We start from the raw sequence: 15791 nt of genomic DNA on the forward strand, positions 1-15791 counted from the left end.
ATGGCTTCAAACAATACAAATATATTACCTCACAGTTCTGTACGTTAGAAGTCTGACATGGGTCTCATTGAGCTGAAATCAAGGTGTTGACAGGGCTGCATTCCCTTCTGGAGGCTCTAGGGAGAATCTGTTCCTTGCCTTTTCCAGTTTTAGAGGCTTCCGACATTCCTTGGTTCATTGCCCACTTCCTCTATCTTCAAAGCCAGCAACACTGCGTCTCTCTGATCATTCTACTGTACTATCTCCCGCTGACCACAGAGAAAGTCGTCAGCTTTTAAAGATTCATTTTAAAGATTTGTGTGATTAGATTAGGCCCACTTGGATAGTCCAGGATAATCTCCCCATCTCAGTGTCAGTGAAGTCCTTTTTTGCCATGTAAGGTAACATATTCACAGATTCCAGGGATCAGGGTTCAGACATCTTTGGGAGCCACTACTCTGCCTACCACACATGAGTTGGTAAGAGTACCTTCAAAGTTCTGGCTAGCAAACAAGGTCAAAGAATGAGCAAGAGAGCAGCTATTGCTGTTATTTGCCCCCAGATATTACTTATATCATCAAAGCATCAAGGAAATCAAAATTATTGTCTGCTTAAGGGATGCAGAACAGTAAACAAGATACGGAACACATTCTTAAGCACCGAGGGCTTGGTTTGTAGTGTGCTCTGGGAATTAGGTTCTCCACAAACACAGCCAGCTGGCCCCTCAACAATATGGGCCTGATTCTACAAGGTGTCTGTTTTCCAGTAAAAGGTATATACCCCTAATCAGCTTTATTGAAGCTTTCCTTACTAAGGGACTGTGCATTCATTACCTCCTATGATGTTGGTGTTGTAACTGCCCTACTTTACAGGTGAGATAATACTTTTTATGGTTATGTTACTTGACAAGATCTTGCTTGCTTTCACCAAACCAGTAGAAAGTACATATCTGACCCCAAAGCCTGAGTTCTTAATCCTGTGCAGTACTATTCGCTTTGATAATCCATCTCTCTTAGGTCTCCCCACTCCCCATACCCCACACACAAACTAAGTTCTTTCCTAAGTCCCTATCTGATCTGAGGGTGTACATATATGGGCTCTAGGCATGCGTGTGTGCACACCCTTGCACTCACGCGCACACATTCACTAACTCTTTCTGTCATTTGTATCCTCGCGAGGCTTTATGCCTTGAATAGGTATCTCTCTGCTGTGATCTCTGATCAGATACGGAGACTTCTGGGCCAGCAACAGGGCAAGTCATTGAGTACAGGCCTTAGAGTCATATCTAGTTTCAAAATGAGGCTAGGTCATCAATCTGTGAGGTAACTTGGCAGGTCACCTGAGCACCATCAACTTCAGCTTCCTCCTCTTGTAAGAGCTGTGTAGCAATATCTGCTTCACAGGGTCATTGTAAGGATTTAAAGAGTTGGTCTGTGTAAAGCACCTGATAATTATCACGCAATAAATTGTAGCAGATACAATTATCCTCAATTCCTTGCTATGTTTATCCACATAAAAGTGCCATTGGAAGTTCTGGTCTCTAGGAAAGATGCTCATCGACAACCTCTACTGCCGTTAGTGACATCTATACAGCCAACAACCATCGTTTAATTCCCACCCGATTGTTAAGGCGTGGTCCTTGCTACCCCAAATGATTTTCTTTTAAAGGGCTATGCCTGCCTGGAGAACTAGGGCCTGAGCCTTCTTGAAATTTGCTAATCACATCTGGTTTAGCTTTAGACATTTTCTGGGGTTTTGCCAGCAGCCACGACACTTTAATGGCTACAATAAACCTCAAAGCCTCATCAAATCTTTGCTGTATGTGTGAAAATTATGTCCACTTCAATTAAACATTCCATCTCAGCTCACACCTAGGCCTTGTGGAAACGGAGCTGAAGACTGAACGGGGAAGTGAGATGAAACGGGCCGCCACGACTCTGGCCATCTCGCCAGATGGGATTTGAAAGGACAAGAAATTCATTAGAGAACCCACGGTCTGTATTTTCTTTAAATATTTACTAGGTACCTTTCATGTATTAAAAACACGGGCATCTCTAAAGATTAGCAGGGCATTTTTTTGTTTAAATATTCAATGTGTGTGGGACAGCGCCGGTTTCCTCATTTGCCTTGGTGGTACACTTCACATCTTTTTGGTGACGTCCCACACAAAGAAGAAAAATAACTGAGGTAGCGTTCAGTTTTCCTTCATAAGGCAGCTCCTCCAGCTTCAGAAGGTCTTGTATTTCCTTAAAATTGACTGGGGAAACTGTCAGTTGAGTACTCAGAGATCTGGAATGACACCATGGATCTCCCTAGAGAAAATAAGGTACATCCAGTGCAGAGGTTTGGGGGTACCCCTGCCTTCTAAACTGTCCTTTGAATTCACTCTTCTTATCCCTTTGTTATTTATCATCAAACACACAGGGATATCAAAGGGAGTGGGCTGAGCCAGGACGCCTGAGAAAGGCAGCCCATGGAGGGAAGGCAGGCGAAGAGGAAAGATCCAACGCAGATCAGGTTTCTGCTCGAAAGACCATACGAGAGGGTCTCACAAGGACCAAGAGACGAGAGAGGATGGGCATTCAGGGATGGCGGCCAGGGACTGGACAAGCACAGGTCTTCTCTGCTACTGCAAAAGCCACCCTGAGGACTGGCCTGGCCCTAATTCTGCCATTGGAGAGGGGTAGAAAAAAACTGCTACATGATGCTACTCCGCTTTCTTAGAATAAAAATCAAGCTCCTCAACTCAGTCAAGGATAAAACTGCCCGTTTTTGAGGAGAGGGAAAAGAATGATCACGAGTTCACGTATCACATTCCTGAACGAAGCATTCATTGAAGTTCACGCTCTCGACCACATCGACAGGAGGGAAAAAAAAAAACCACGCATGTTCCTTTAAAAATAATTTACAAGGTAAAAATATTCACTTGTAACCACTATCCTTATTTAAGCAAGTTCTATGCCCAAAGTAAAAATAAATGGTTCTCCCTGCCACCGGGAGCAGATCTTTCCCACTTTACTTCCATTTCCAAGCTGTCCTCTAAGACTTAGATTTCTGAGCACTCTTTCACAATAAACATTTTTAAAATGTTTATTTTATGTCTTCGTGTAAAAATATTCCTGGTGCAAGCTCTTCATTTCCTCAAGCTCTGCTTTTGGCGTGCTGGGCTCCATTTCCACATTAACACGCTCCCCAAACCCTCCACAGAGCTCTTCAACTGGAGTTATACAAGCTCCAAGGCAAGTATTTATATTCTTGGACAAGGAGATGTCTCCACAGTGAAAACACAAGACTCCAGAAATGCCAAAGGAAAATTCCTGCCCAAGAGAGACATATTTTCACCTTTTAAAAAAGCCAAAAAGGGCTTTCAGCATTTTGCTTTGGATAATTAAAAATGTAAATTAAACTAAAACAGACTGTTTACTACGGCTCTTACCATCATTATTAGACTCATATACATAAACGAAATATATAGGGACATGTGTGTCTGTGTGTGTGTGCCACAGGGAGAGCAACAGCAAGAGTGAGAGACAGACAGAAAGATAAGGCAGCACACAGTAAACTAGCTTAGAAAATGCAATGCATGAGATTTTCTAATCAGACCCGATCTGCCTCTCACTGGCTGTGCGAACATAGCTTCTCAAAGCCTCATTTTTCTCATCTGTAAAATGGAGTTAGTGTAGTTCCTGCTTATTCGGGTCGTTAGAAGAATTGTATGAGAACACAGTAAGAATTCAAAAAAAGGGTTGTTGCTATTATTTTTATTAAAATTATATCTATTACATGTTGGAAAATGTAGATATAACGAGATATATATATATATATATATATATATATAATATATATATATATATATATATATATATATATATATATATATATATATATATATATATATATATATAAAATAAGCACTAATTAACACTAATGAAAGAGAGAGGTATAAATACACTGCCTCCAAACTGTGCACAGAGATGGAAAGTGTCCTGAGGTAGTGTACCATAACTAAACTCTCACCATTCCATTCCCCGAGCCATACAGAAATCATCCCCTTAAATCATTTTTTAAAAATCCTATCTATTATCATAATAACAGAACAGTGTGCCAGTTACCTTCTAGTTGCCTCTTCAGTTTTCTCAAATCTTTTATAAGGTCTTCAAATTTGACTTGGGAGGCCAGAAAGAAATCTTGTGGTTCGGGCAGGGGGAAAACACTCTTTTCTGTTCCTGCTTCCTAGAATACATGGTAAACAAAAGTACATTATACATCCCAATTGTCACTTTCAGTTGAAATTCCAAAGCATCTTTTTTCGGATGGTTGGATAAGAATCATAGCAATGCTCCCCTGCTATTCCTAACTTTGGACTTGTTGCTTTGAAGTGCTTTCGTGTCTTTCACGCTATCATTTTGGTCTTATTGGCACTGAGGTTGGCTATGGCTGAAGCTATGGCATGGGTTGGGCTCTATTTTGCCTCTTGAATCAAAGAGAAAATGGTCAGGTATGTCCTAATCTTAGACCCTCTACTCCCATGGAAAATGGCACAGGAAGAACACATGAAAGTACTTAAACTGAAAGTCCCTGTTGAGTTTCACATGGCAGCAATTAGATAACTCATCTTTGGGGTATGCCAATGGGTGTGAATTGGAAGGTACTGGATAAGGCAGCACTGAGGTGGGAGAAACAATCACCATCGCTTATGCTCTTACCTACCTTCCTCTGCAGCTTAAAGCTCGTGAGCACGCGCGTGTGTGTGCGCGCGTGTGTGTACGTGATCAAATTCTTCACATATTTGTAAAGATTCTCTTAATGTTGTTTGGCTTATCTTAGCAGATATTTACGAGGGCATGGCTGGGTTGGGTTTTGACAAGCTCCACAACTATACCTAATAGAGGATCTCAGCTGAGAAACATCCAAGGGGACACAAACTGTAGGCACGTTGGGAGACAAGCAGAACCTCAACTGTCTTTTCCAGTCCAGCTTGCTTTCTCCCCGAGTTGTTTAATACAACCTTTGTGTCTTGCACGTCTCAGGCCATCTTCGCTTATTCTTCTCTCCACACAGGCTACTCTGCCAGCTTTCCTTCACATTCCATCTTCCCTACTGCCATTAGGACTAATTCCAAACTCTAAAACTGCTTTACAAGGCACTTTTTGATCTGGCCTCTGTCTCCATCTCCAGCCTGATTTCTCCCTTCCCCTATCTCTAACTCCCTCTCCTAAACTTTCATAAAATAAAAGAATAGGCCACAGTCTCTTGCTTCTAGGCTTTTGTCTACAAAACTGTCCCTTTCCAAAAACTCTTCCCCAGCCCCTCCTCACACCTCCTTGTTCATACTCCTCTTTCAAGTCTCAAAACAGATATCACTTCCTTAAAGACCTCCCCTAAGCCTCAGCACTTGGGTGTTTCCAAGAGTCCCTGCTAATTCCTGTTATCACAGCACTTTTCAACATTAATTTAAAAATTGCCTTGTTAGCTTGTGTGTCTTTCCCACTAGACTATAAACATTTTGAAGGCAGGAACTGTGTCTTATTCTCGGTCAAGTACACACCATCTGACCTACCAATAAAATCTGTTTGGCACCGCTAACAGAGAGCTTATAAAACGCTATTCTGGGAAGTGTGCACCTTGGGCAGGAGTCATCTAACTTATCGTCCTGTTTTCTTGTGTTTTTGAGAATTCCTTGGACCCTACCCCCTTCCTTTAAGACCTTTGGCCTCATTTGGGATGCTAGGAGAAGGTGGTTTTCCTCATTTGATCAGAACAACATTTTACATGATCAGTGTACTATTATTCATCTTCCTCTACTTATTTTACTGCTTTTTAAAACACCATGGAAGCAGTACCCTCCTTTGAGCGCCAAGATGGAACAACATCTAAGATGCCTGTCACAAAACTCCATGGTAATCTATGGAAGAACTCATGCATATTTCTTTCTATTTTCCAAAACTTTTATCAGATTCAGTCCTGGCTTCATTTTTTATTTTTTTAAGCTAAAAAAAGAGAAAATGCTACTGAGCAAATCGGCCTGGTAGTAGCTCTTGTGAAAGCTGCTCAATTAGAGTTCAAAAGACATGGCCCTAGAAGGGTTTCTTTGAACTTCACATAGACCTAGACTTAGACCAAAAACCAGGCATGAGTGGAAGGAAGCTTGGAGCAAGAGTCACCTTTCTTCCGCTAATTGCTCATCACCACTAACCACAAAAATCATCACTTATGCTCCTAAGAGGGAAGGGATCATTTACTAAATCACATAATTCTGTACTCTTGTTGAGTGAAATTCATTTTACACAGTGAAAACTGGGAGAGCACCACACAAATGTTGACTTATTTTTCCTAAACTGAACCATCCCGTGTTTGCAATTAATCTTACATTAAGATTTTCCTCTGTGAAGTCGATTCCACTGGGTTCAGCTCTCTTCAATAGGAGTCAAACTCCACTGGCAAATTTCATCCTTCCTACACAGTGCATCTGTGTAGGAAGGATGGTTGAGGCAGAGACTATGAGTAAATCTGCTTATGCCAGCCTTGAATTTGAACTGTCACCTCAAGATCCTTCAGGATAACTCTTCTGCCACCCTGGTACCTGCTGTCAGAACTCTGGGTGCACACATATTGCCTGAAGCTCAACACACCTACCCTGCTCTACCAGAAAATAGCTCTCGCCTCCTTGCATCTTGTTTGTTACAGATGCTACTTATTACATGCTTGTGGATATTTACAGTACATTCAACTCAGCAAGTATTTATCAAGCACCTACATTACAGACATGAAAAAAGAGACAACAAAGAGTTCTGGACCTCAAGGAGCAATGCCGGGAAGCTAGGTAATTGCTCAATGATATCTATATAAAGGGGAATAATAAACCTGGTGGTAGATACATTGACAACAGTTAGATAAACCCACCAGGAGGGCAGGAGAGATGACTAAAGACTTCATCAGTGCTTAACTTGTCTTCTGCATGAAACTGTAGGCCTTTTGAAAACGAGGCCCTGGAATCTTTACTTTTCTTCCCTTGGTACCTAGGAAAAACTCTGCTTATGTGGATAGTTAAGCGGGACTCCTGACAACATTTTCCTGAGACTTTTTCCATTTATTGACTGCTAGGTTTCTCAACAACTTACAATAGTACCTCTTTCTTCTCAAAGCTAGGACTCCTTGTTCTCGATTTAATGAGAAGGAATAAAACACAGAAAATTGCGCTCAGGTGGATTCTCACAGAAATTTTTATTTCTAATGGCCCAATGTAATCTAAGCAGAGAAGATGGATTTCAAATTCCACGTCTTTAACTTGTTCACAGATGAACACTGCTGATAAAGTATTGGGTATCATTGCATCTTAAGTTCCTAAATTTTGGTCTGCATCCCAGAATCTAGTTTCAAATATAACCAATTACTGAATGGATATGGGTTTCACAGAGACCCTCACAATCTGGTCAGAAGGCACTGAGATGACTAGGGGTCTCTTTGAAGCTGTGTTATACAGTGGATTAAGAGTCAGTAGATTTGTGCCACTGAATAATGCTTCTCTTTACAAGAGTCAGCTAAACTCTCTTGGCTCCAGTGTTCCCATCTGTAAACCAAGGAAGCTGGAGAGCTCTCAAATTCTATGTTGGACTTGAAATCCATCCATCCATCCATCATCCAATTTCTGAACGCCAGCAATGTGCAGGAGCTGAAACCCCATTAGTGTAGTTTTCCACATAACGCTATTTCTTACCTGATCATAGTAACGCAGGTAATATTTCACAACGTAGTCCACCAGATTAATCCCATTATCCTAGGTTTAAAAGAGAAGCGTAAATGAATATCATTCACATGAGACTCTGCCATATTAGATAGTCAAAGAGCTGAAACCTCACTTTGTAACTCTAATACTTTTAATTTGTGATACCTGGTCCTAATTCTGTTTGAGACTGGCGAGACTGTCCTCTTTCCTCCTTGTCCCATTCATTTTTATGGCATCTATACAAAGAAATGACACTACACTCTTCCTTGGGGGGGGGAAAAACCCAAAGAGGTAATCCATAAGGCCTCTGAGGCAATGGCTAAGACAAGCACCAGCCAACCAAAAGACTGTCTCAGTACTTTCAGGCATAAAGCCAAGAAGGGAGGGGGTAGGGGAGTGCTAAAGGGAACCAGAGAGTAGAACAGAAGACCATCCCTCCCTTCCCACCTTTCAAAAAATGTGTGTTCTTACTGGCGTGAAAAACAATCAAGGCGGCTTAAAAGGAACACCCTGCCACTTTATGACCCTGGGACTCCAGGGGAGAGCAGGCCCTCCCACAAGGCAGCCTTTGTGTCTTGTTCACGTGGGTCTAATTCTAATTTGCCTGTGTGTTTCCCCTCCCTCCACGCCCCCTGCCCCCCCAGGGGACGCCTAGATATGGGCTGGTTGTTTCTAAAGAGGTCGCTCTGCAGGGTGTGGAGCCAAGTGATAATCAGGCTCAGAGGGTTTGACAGTAGACCCCCAGCCCAATTGTTGTGGACCAGAGAATAATTCAAACGCTCAGCTCCCTTGGTGAGTCAGCATTGCGCTCTACTTAGGAGTGAGTAAATTACAAGTAGCTAACACCAAATTCAAGCAGACTCAAGCCTTGTGCTATGGCTACTACTGTACGCTATCTGCTTTATTCTGCTCACGGCAGTTCAACATCTAACTGTGTGCTTTCGAGCAAATGAATGTTGGGGATTTTGTCATCAAAAGAAGATGAAACATGAAAAACCCGTCTTTATTCAAAAGAAAGCAAAGAAAAAAACTGTACTGTTAGGGGGAGGCTAGAGATGAACGGAACAACCAGGTACACTTTTTTTTAAATTGAAGGTATACAAGGAAAATAATGACAGCTCACAGACCTTCGTTATGAAAAATAAATAAATACCCGACTTTTGACGTCCTTGAGTTTGGGCAGAATTTCTAAGCTATATCCATCTGCTTGTCCCCGAGTCCTATTTCCTCCATTCATATAGTTTCCAAAAGCCAGAATGAGAGCCAAAATATCCTTCACACTCTTCATTTGCAGCAAGCCCTGGGAAGGCAAACACCAGTTATTATGCGGCTGAACTCCAAATGCACCTATGTCCGTTCAACAACAAATATTCACTGAGCACTTGATAGGCTGTTTGCTGGCCTGTTACCAACTGGATTTATAGTTGGTGAAATGGAAAATACACTTCACTAGGCCATAAGTGTCTTAAAAAATATGTTAACAGCCATCATCTTTTTATCCTTTCAATGAATTACGAACTGTGCATGTTCTAATACTGAATATTAAATATTAGTTTTTATATTTCTATTTGAGCCAGTTTTATTTTTTAAATACTTATTTTAAAGGATTTAGAAATTGAAAAAAGACAGTTGTTACAGTTAGGCTTTGTATTTGACGGCTTCTAAGTAGGAAGGTGTTTAAGATCATTTCAGGATCTGGTTTTGGACTATGTATCTATATAAACAGCACAGTTAAATGTAGGGTAGATACAATAGCAAGCCTATACTTCCTTATCCCAGGAAATAATCCTCAGAGGTGAACTACAGAATCCTCAGAGGTGAATACAATAATGTATTTCAAGGTCATAGGCTATGTTTATTAAGTGTTTGCTGATTTGTCTATTAACTTTTACTATTTGTCTATTAATTTCAAGCTGCTTGGGGCTTTCTTCAGCTCCCCATCTCATTTGTTTTTCCTCTCTCTCTCATTCTTTTGCTCCAAGTGCAAACTTTCAAATTGATACTTTCCCCCTTCTCTACAGTTTTAGTCGACTTTATTTTCCTTTATTTTAGGGTAAAGAAAGAAAACCAAGTGCAGCTCTAGGACGACCTCTGCTCCTGCCTTGTAGGGCGTTATTAGAGGGTGTATATTATATACCTTGGTAATATTTAGGCTTTCTTTAGTGAAATCTTTTGTATTTTAGAAGGAAAAAACCCCATGCCTTCAGATAAGCAACTAAACATTACAGTATTTGTGGAGGATCATCATGTGGTGAAGGACGTGCGTCATTGGGAGAAAAAGCCACGTTCAAGAATTTAACCTTATAACGAACACCAGTGTGGTAAAGCCAACAAAAACTTATCGGCCCATCACTCATTATCATAATCATTGATTTCATTTATCAAGTCTCTAGAATATTTTTATTTTACTATGTAAACACATTTCAGATGATCCAATGCTTGGTCTAAGGCAAATCTCTTTTTGCAATCTAGACAGTCAGAATGGAAAACACACTATACTATTTAGGTTGGTTTTAAGTGGCCACATTGGGAGGTATTTGGAATATGTGAGAAGAAATCTGTAAAAGTGTTGTTTTTTTCTCCCTCTTTCTCCTCTGTCAATCTGCATCTCCTTCTTTCTTACTCACTCACCTGCATGCACGTTCACACGGGATAATCGTCACAGTTATACTCAGGAAAACACACAATCTTAAGTCCACAATATTTCTGCAAAGGGACCCGAGTTGATCTTTCCCACTCCCCACTCCCTCCTTTACCCCCAAGGAGGGCAAAGCTGTCTTTGAATTAGACAGCAAACATACCTTAGAGGCTCGTGTGATGATCTCTACCTTTCGGTGCACGGCAGTAATGCCCTCAGAAAAGACAGATCTGAAGATTATACACTGGGCACGTTCAGCAAAATTAGGGATCTGGGCTAACTCGTGTAAAAATCTGTAAAAATTAAGAATGAATCATCTGACTTCACATATAATAGCAAGGAAAATAAAAAGACAGCAGAAAGAGATTCGTCGTGAGAGCATTCCTTGTTTGACAATGTTAATTGAACAATTAAAAAGGCATCAAATAGGCAAACTCAGGGGACTCCAAGGGTATGTGCTCTATTGTTGACAACAAAGCCACTTTTAAAAATGGGTTTCTATATATCACCTCACACCTGTCAGAATGGCTATCATTAAAAAGAACACAAATAACAAATGTTGGCGAGGATGTGGAGAAAAGGGAACCCTCGTACACTGTTGGTGGGAATGTAAATGGGTGCAGCCACTGTGGAAAAGAGTATGGAGGTTTCTCAAAAAAAAAAAAAAATATAGAGCTACTATATGACCCAGCAACTCCACTCCAAAAAAAACAAAACAAAATCCAAAAAAAACAAAAACACTAATTTGGAAAGATACATGCACCCCAACAGTCACAGCAGCATTATTTACAACTGCCAAGATATGGAAGCAACCTAAGCATCCGTTGACAGATGAATGGATAAAGAAGATGTGGTATATGTATATATACATAAACACACATACATATACACACACAATGGAATACTACTCAGCCATAAAAAAGAATGAAATTTTGCTATTTGCAGCAACATGGATGGACTTGGAGGGCATTAGGCTAAGCGAAATAAGTCAGACAAAGACAAATACTGTATGATATCACTTATATGTGGAATCTAAAAAATACACCAAAATAGTGAATATAACAAAAAAGAAGCAGACTCACAGATACAGAGAATTAGTGGTTACCAGTCGTGGCGGGAGGGGCCATATAAGGGTAGGGGAGTGGAAGGTACAAACTATTGGGTATAAGATAGGCTCAAAGATATATTGTACAACGCAGGGGATATAGCCAACATTTTGTAATACCTGTAAGTGGAAAATAACCTTTAAAAATTGTATAAAAAATTTTTTAAATTTAAAAAAAAATAAAATGGGTTTCTATAATGGTGAGCAAACATATGGTGTATAAATTAAGAACAGAAAGTTAATGCAAGTACACTGAACCATGTGAAGCTATCTGTCTCTTGCCACCCAAGTAAGACTAAACCGAAATGGAAAGCATTAATCTTTAGTGTTTGAAAAAAAAAAAAAAATACACAATAGATTCCCTTTATAATGTAGCATTCTCTAATGGTGTATTAACACGGGCTAAGTAAGGGGAAGACTTGAGGCAAATGTCTATAGACAAGTGAAAAAATAATCTCTTTCTGAAGTTAGATTACTATTTTTTTTGTTGTTCAAACAATTATAATAATCTATAATGATTCTATTCTGCAGGTATTTGTTTACTTTTCCACAACAACTTACCTACACAGACAGGACTTCATAGCTCCATGCTTGGAACAAAGGAGGCACTCATTAAGTGGGCACAATCTAAAGTTTCTTAAAAACTATGGCAAGACAGATCTTAAAAGCTAAAGGTGAGTACTGACCTACACACAGAAACTCACTGTCTGAGCAGCTGGGCACTGGTGCCCTTTGCAAAATTAAGTTGGAAGAGCTACATATCCTCTAGGCCAACCACCCGAGGTAGGGGTATACACTAAAATGGATGGAAAGAGTTGGACATGAATTCAGAAAAGGAGAGAATCCACTAAAAGCTTTTAAATCCATTTGGGGGTTGAAATGATGAATAACTGATAGTTCTGAAAGTCTTGGTCAAACCATAACATCATTACCTTGACGTTTTGTAACCTCTTACCAAGAATGCTTTTACCTAGGAGCAAAGCTGGAGTCCCCTTCTTTCCATAACCAAAGAAATTTCCTTAGCTAATACTCTGCGCCTCTTTTAGGGACACTTGGGTTTTAATAAGATTCTAATAATCAGCTGTTTTTCTTATTTATCCTACAACCAGGTCATAATCCTTTTTTTTCTAAATGACACTGAGAGGAAGCAAAGAATGCCCATAAAAGAAAACATACCTTTGCTTTAAGGTTCTGTAACTCTGATTATTATGAAAACCATGTGATGGGATATAAAAGTGGAAACCCAAAGGAATTCTGAATTAGGACAAGATGAAAAAATTACACTCTACATGTGAATTGTTTCTTTGTAAAATTAGTATTAAACCATTGATTCATTTATGACTGAAATCAGGGGTATCGCCAGTTCTCACAAACATGAGCAGTAAAAAGCTTGTGGGACTGGAGGCATTTGGTCCTGTAGTGAGTCTTGGGAAGTTTTACTTATTCAGACGCTGCTGAGAGCTACCTCAAGTGTAGCACCCTGCATTTCTCCCTTTCCAAATGCAACCATGAAACACTATTCCCTAAGTAGGACCCAGATCCCTGAGTGGGTACACTTCCTCGTTTAAATGAACACAGTGAGTGAAGAATTGATGGAGAGAATATACAGATCAACACCCCAGCTTACCAGCAAAGTCTTAGATGAGAAGAAGGAAATGCTGTATAAACAATTACTTATAACTAGTCTCCAAATAGGAGGTTTAGGACCAACATGAGGAGATGAGCCCATAGGCTCAAGCAATTTGTGCTACCCAGAAAAAAGAGTAAAATAGAACTACAAGGTTCCCTGGGATCAAAGCTTTACTGGAACTAGGGCTTGCACTTGGAAGGCTCTCAGAAAATCTTAAAGACCCAATGTTCTGTGTATGGAGAAGGGGCCGAAGCACATATCCAGAGTTGGAGGTGGGGAGGGAAATTCAGAAATTTCACAATACTTTTGGATAGAACTGTAGAGAATGTGTCACCAAAAATACCAGAGCATCACTCACCAAGAATTTTAGCGTCTTTAGATGTGTATGAAGCATTTACAGTGTGTCGGGCACCATGCTAAGACCTGAGAACAGAATTTAACTTAAACACAATTCCTTCTTGATCACCTGAGAAATAAATCCACAGTTACCACGAGTGTGATGAGTGCTCTCGGTGATGGGGCCTAAAATAGGAGCTATGGAAGCCATACGCAGGGCATCAAAGTCAGAGCCCTGGAGGGACCATGTCAGCCAAGGTCTCCGGGAGCCCTCTGGTCCTTGTGCAGGACACATGTAAGAAAGTGCCAGCGAGAGCCTGGACAGGCTGAATGATATTCGTGGGGAAAGGTGAGAAGAAGCTAAAATGGGGCTTTGTGTTCTAAAATAAAGAGTTCAAGCTTTTTCTGAATGAATGAAGGGTTTTAAACAGAGGAGTGACACTTTCAGCTTTTTGTTTTAGAAAATCGCCCTTGCAATGGCTCGGCTGATTGATTGGAAGTGATAGCAGATCTGAGGCTGGGAGCGGTTGGAATACTCTAAGGGGGAACGAGAGACGGCCTGCAGTGTGGATGCTGAGGGGCGAATGGTGAGAAAGCGACTGAGGCTGCCAGACCCAGTGTAGCTGACCCATCCCACGGGATGCTGAGAAGAGTCCAGGATGACGTGTGGGTTTTGGGCCTGGTCACCTGGTAGAAGGTGAAGATACAACATACTAGAGAAGCAAATTTGGGAAAAACAAAGTCTCGAGGAAAGCACCATTTCCCATTTATCTGAGAAAGTACCAGAAGTACAGATTACCTCAAAGGCTATGAAGTGTCTAATATCTTATCTCCCACGTGTGGGTTTTATACTCTACCCAAAAGGGCAAGGGTAAGCACTCTTTTACACATCCCCAAGGAGAGGGTCTTGGGCATTATTAGGCCATGGTACTTATGAATATTTAGGGACTGATTTCCTTTTGGACTACTCTAACTTTATACCCTAGGGCCAGAGATAGAAAGGACTAAATACCCCCAAAGAGCCACAGACCAGGGACCTTCCTCTTCTTTCCTTAAGGCAGGCTGATCTTCCTAGGACGGACCGTAAGTACAGCCGATACATAGCAGAAACATTCTGCACCTCACAGTACGTGGGTCACACATCCACAGCAACTCGGCTGTCAGGTGGATTGATGCAACGGGCCCACTGTTTTCAAGGGACTAACATGTGGTTTATCATTCCTCAAAGCCCTGAATGATATCATTCAGGGATCCCAAGGCAGCTGTGGGCCTCAGTGGAGCGTCCCAATAGGCTGTATATGGTGTCCTCACTTTAGGCCACAAAAAGCCTAATCACACATCAGGCCTAATCAAACCCAGTAGAGCCTCCCCTCACCTCACCACCATCCCAAGGAGAGTGTGAACAGAGTTGAGGACCATTGCTGAAGGGAGTGGTTCTCAGACAGCCTGGTCCCAAGCAGATGACACCTCTGCGGGAAATGACTTTCTAAATCTGGCCCTGCGGCGCAAGAAAGCTGCTGAGGGGAGTGAGGAGGCCAGCCTCTCCAGGCTCTGATTTACAGCCTGGGCACCACAGGAATCTTAGGAAACTGCAATGCTGAAACTATAAGCGATTCATATTTTCCAGCATGCAAAACATGCTTAGAGTCAACTCACTTGGAACTAATGGCAAATCAGTTGCCAGAAAACCAGACTCTGGCATGAATCAAACAAATGCTACACTGTGCAGGAGGTCAGGAGTAAAGGTGAAAATCACTCAGCCCTGGAGGCCCTACCTCTCTGGGCCTCACCCTCTAGCAGCTGAGCCCAAGCATATCACCAAGACAACATGACCATCTTCTTTGCTGTCACTAAGAGCTTAGCATGCTCAGGAAGCCCTTACAATGACCATTTACAAACTTTAAAAACACTCTTCCATCCAGATCATTAGTAGAGAAAGCAGGAGAACTTTAATAAGTCATCTGTTAATTACCTGCTGCCATTATTCTGTGTCCTGGCAATTAATCTCGAAAAATAATGCTAGAAAGGCATTAACACAGGAAGGAAAAGGGGAACCCTTCCAGGAGCAGGGACCCACGGTTCATTTTACCAAGTGGGCCATTCCATAGTTTAGAGCAGGGGTTGGTGAATTACAGTCCCCAGGCCAAATTCAGCCCATCATTTGTTTTTGTATGGCCCATCAGCTAAGAATGGTTTTCACATTTTTAAATGGTTGGAAAAAATCAACCATTTAAATATTAATATTAATTAATATTAATCAAATATTAACCAGAATAATATTTTGTGACATGTAAAATGATATGAAATTCAAATTTCAGTATCCATAAATAAACTGTTATTGGCACACAGCCATGCCCATTTGTTTAGGTATTGTCTG

The 15791-nt window shown here is 41.0% G+C and overlaps 1 protein-coding gene across 4 annotated transcripts in view; it reads right to left on the reverse strand.

Moving 5' to 3' along the window:
- FMN1 (formin 1) overlaps positions 1-15791 on the reverse strand; it is a 452266-nt gene that overhangs the window by 147079 nt on the left and 289396 nt on the right. For all 4 annotated transcript variants that reach the window (XM_059913697.1, XM_059913699.1, XM_059913696.1 and 1 more), the window contains 4 exons: positions 10507-10636; positions 8859-9005; positions 7697-7756; positions 4092-4212 (listed from right to left, as the gene is read on the reverse strand). In XM_059913697.1, the coding sequence (XP_059769680.1) occupies positions 4092-4212; positions 7697-7756; positions 8859-9005; positions 10507-10636 (458 nt within the window). The remainder of the gene's footprint in view (positions 1-4091; positions 4213-7696; positions 7757-8858; positions 9006-10506; positions 10637-15791) is intronic.

The sequence above is a fragment of the Balaenoptera ricei genome, chromosome 2 (assembly GCF_028023285.1).
Source record: "Balaenoptera ricei isolate mBalRic1 chromosome 2, mBalRic1.hap2, whole genome shotgun sequence".
NCBI classification, from domain to species: Eukaryota; Metazoa; Chordata; class Mammalia; order Artiodactyla; family Balaenopteridae; genus Balaenoptera; species Balaenoptera ricei.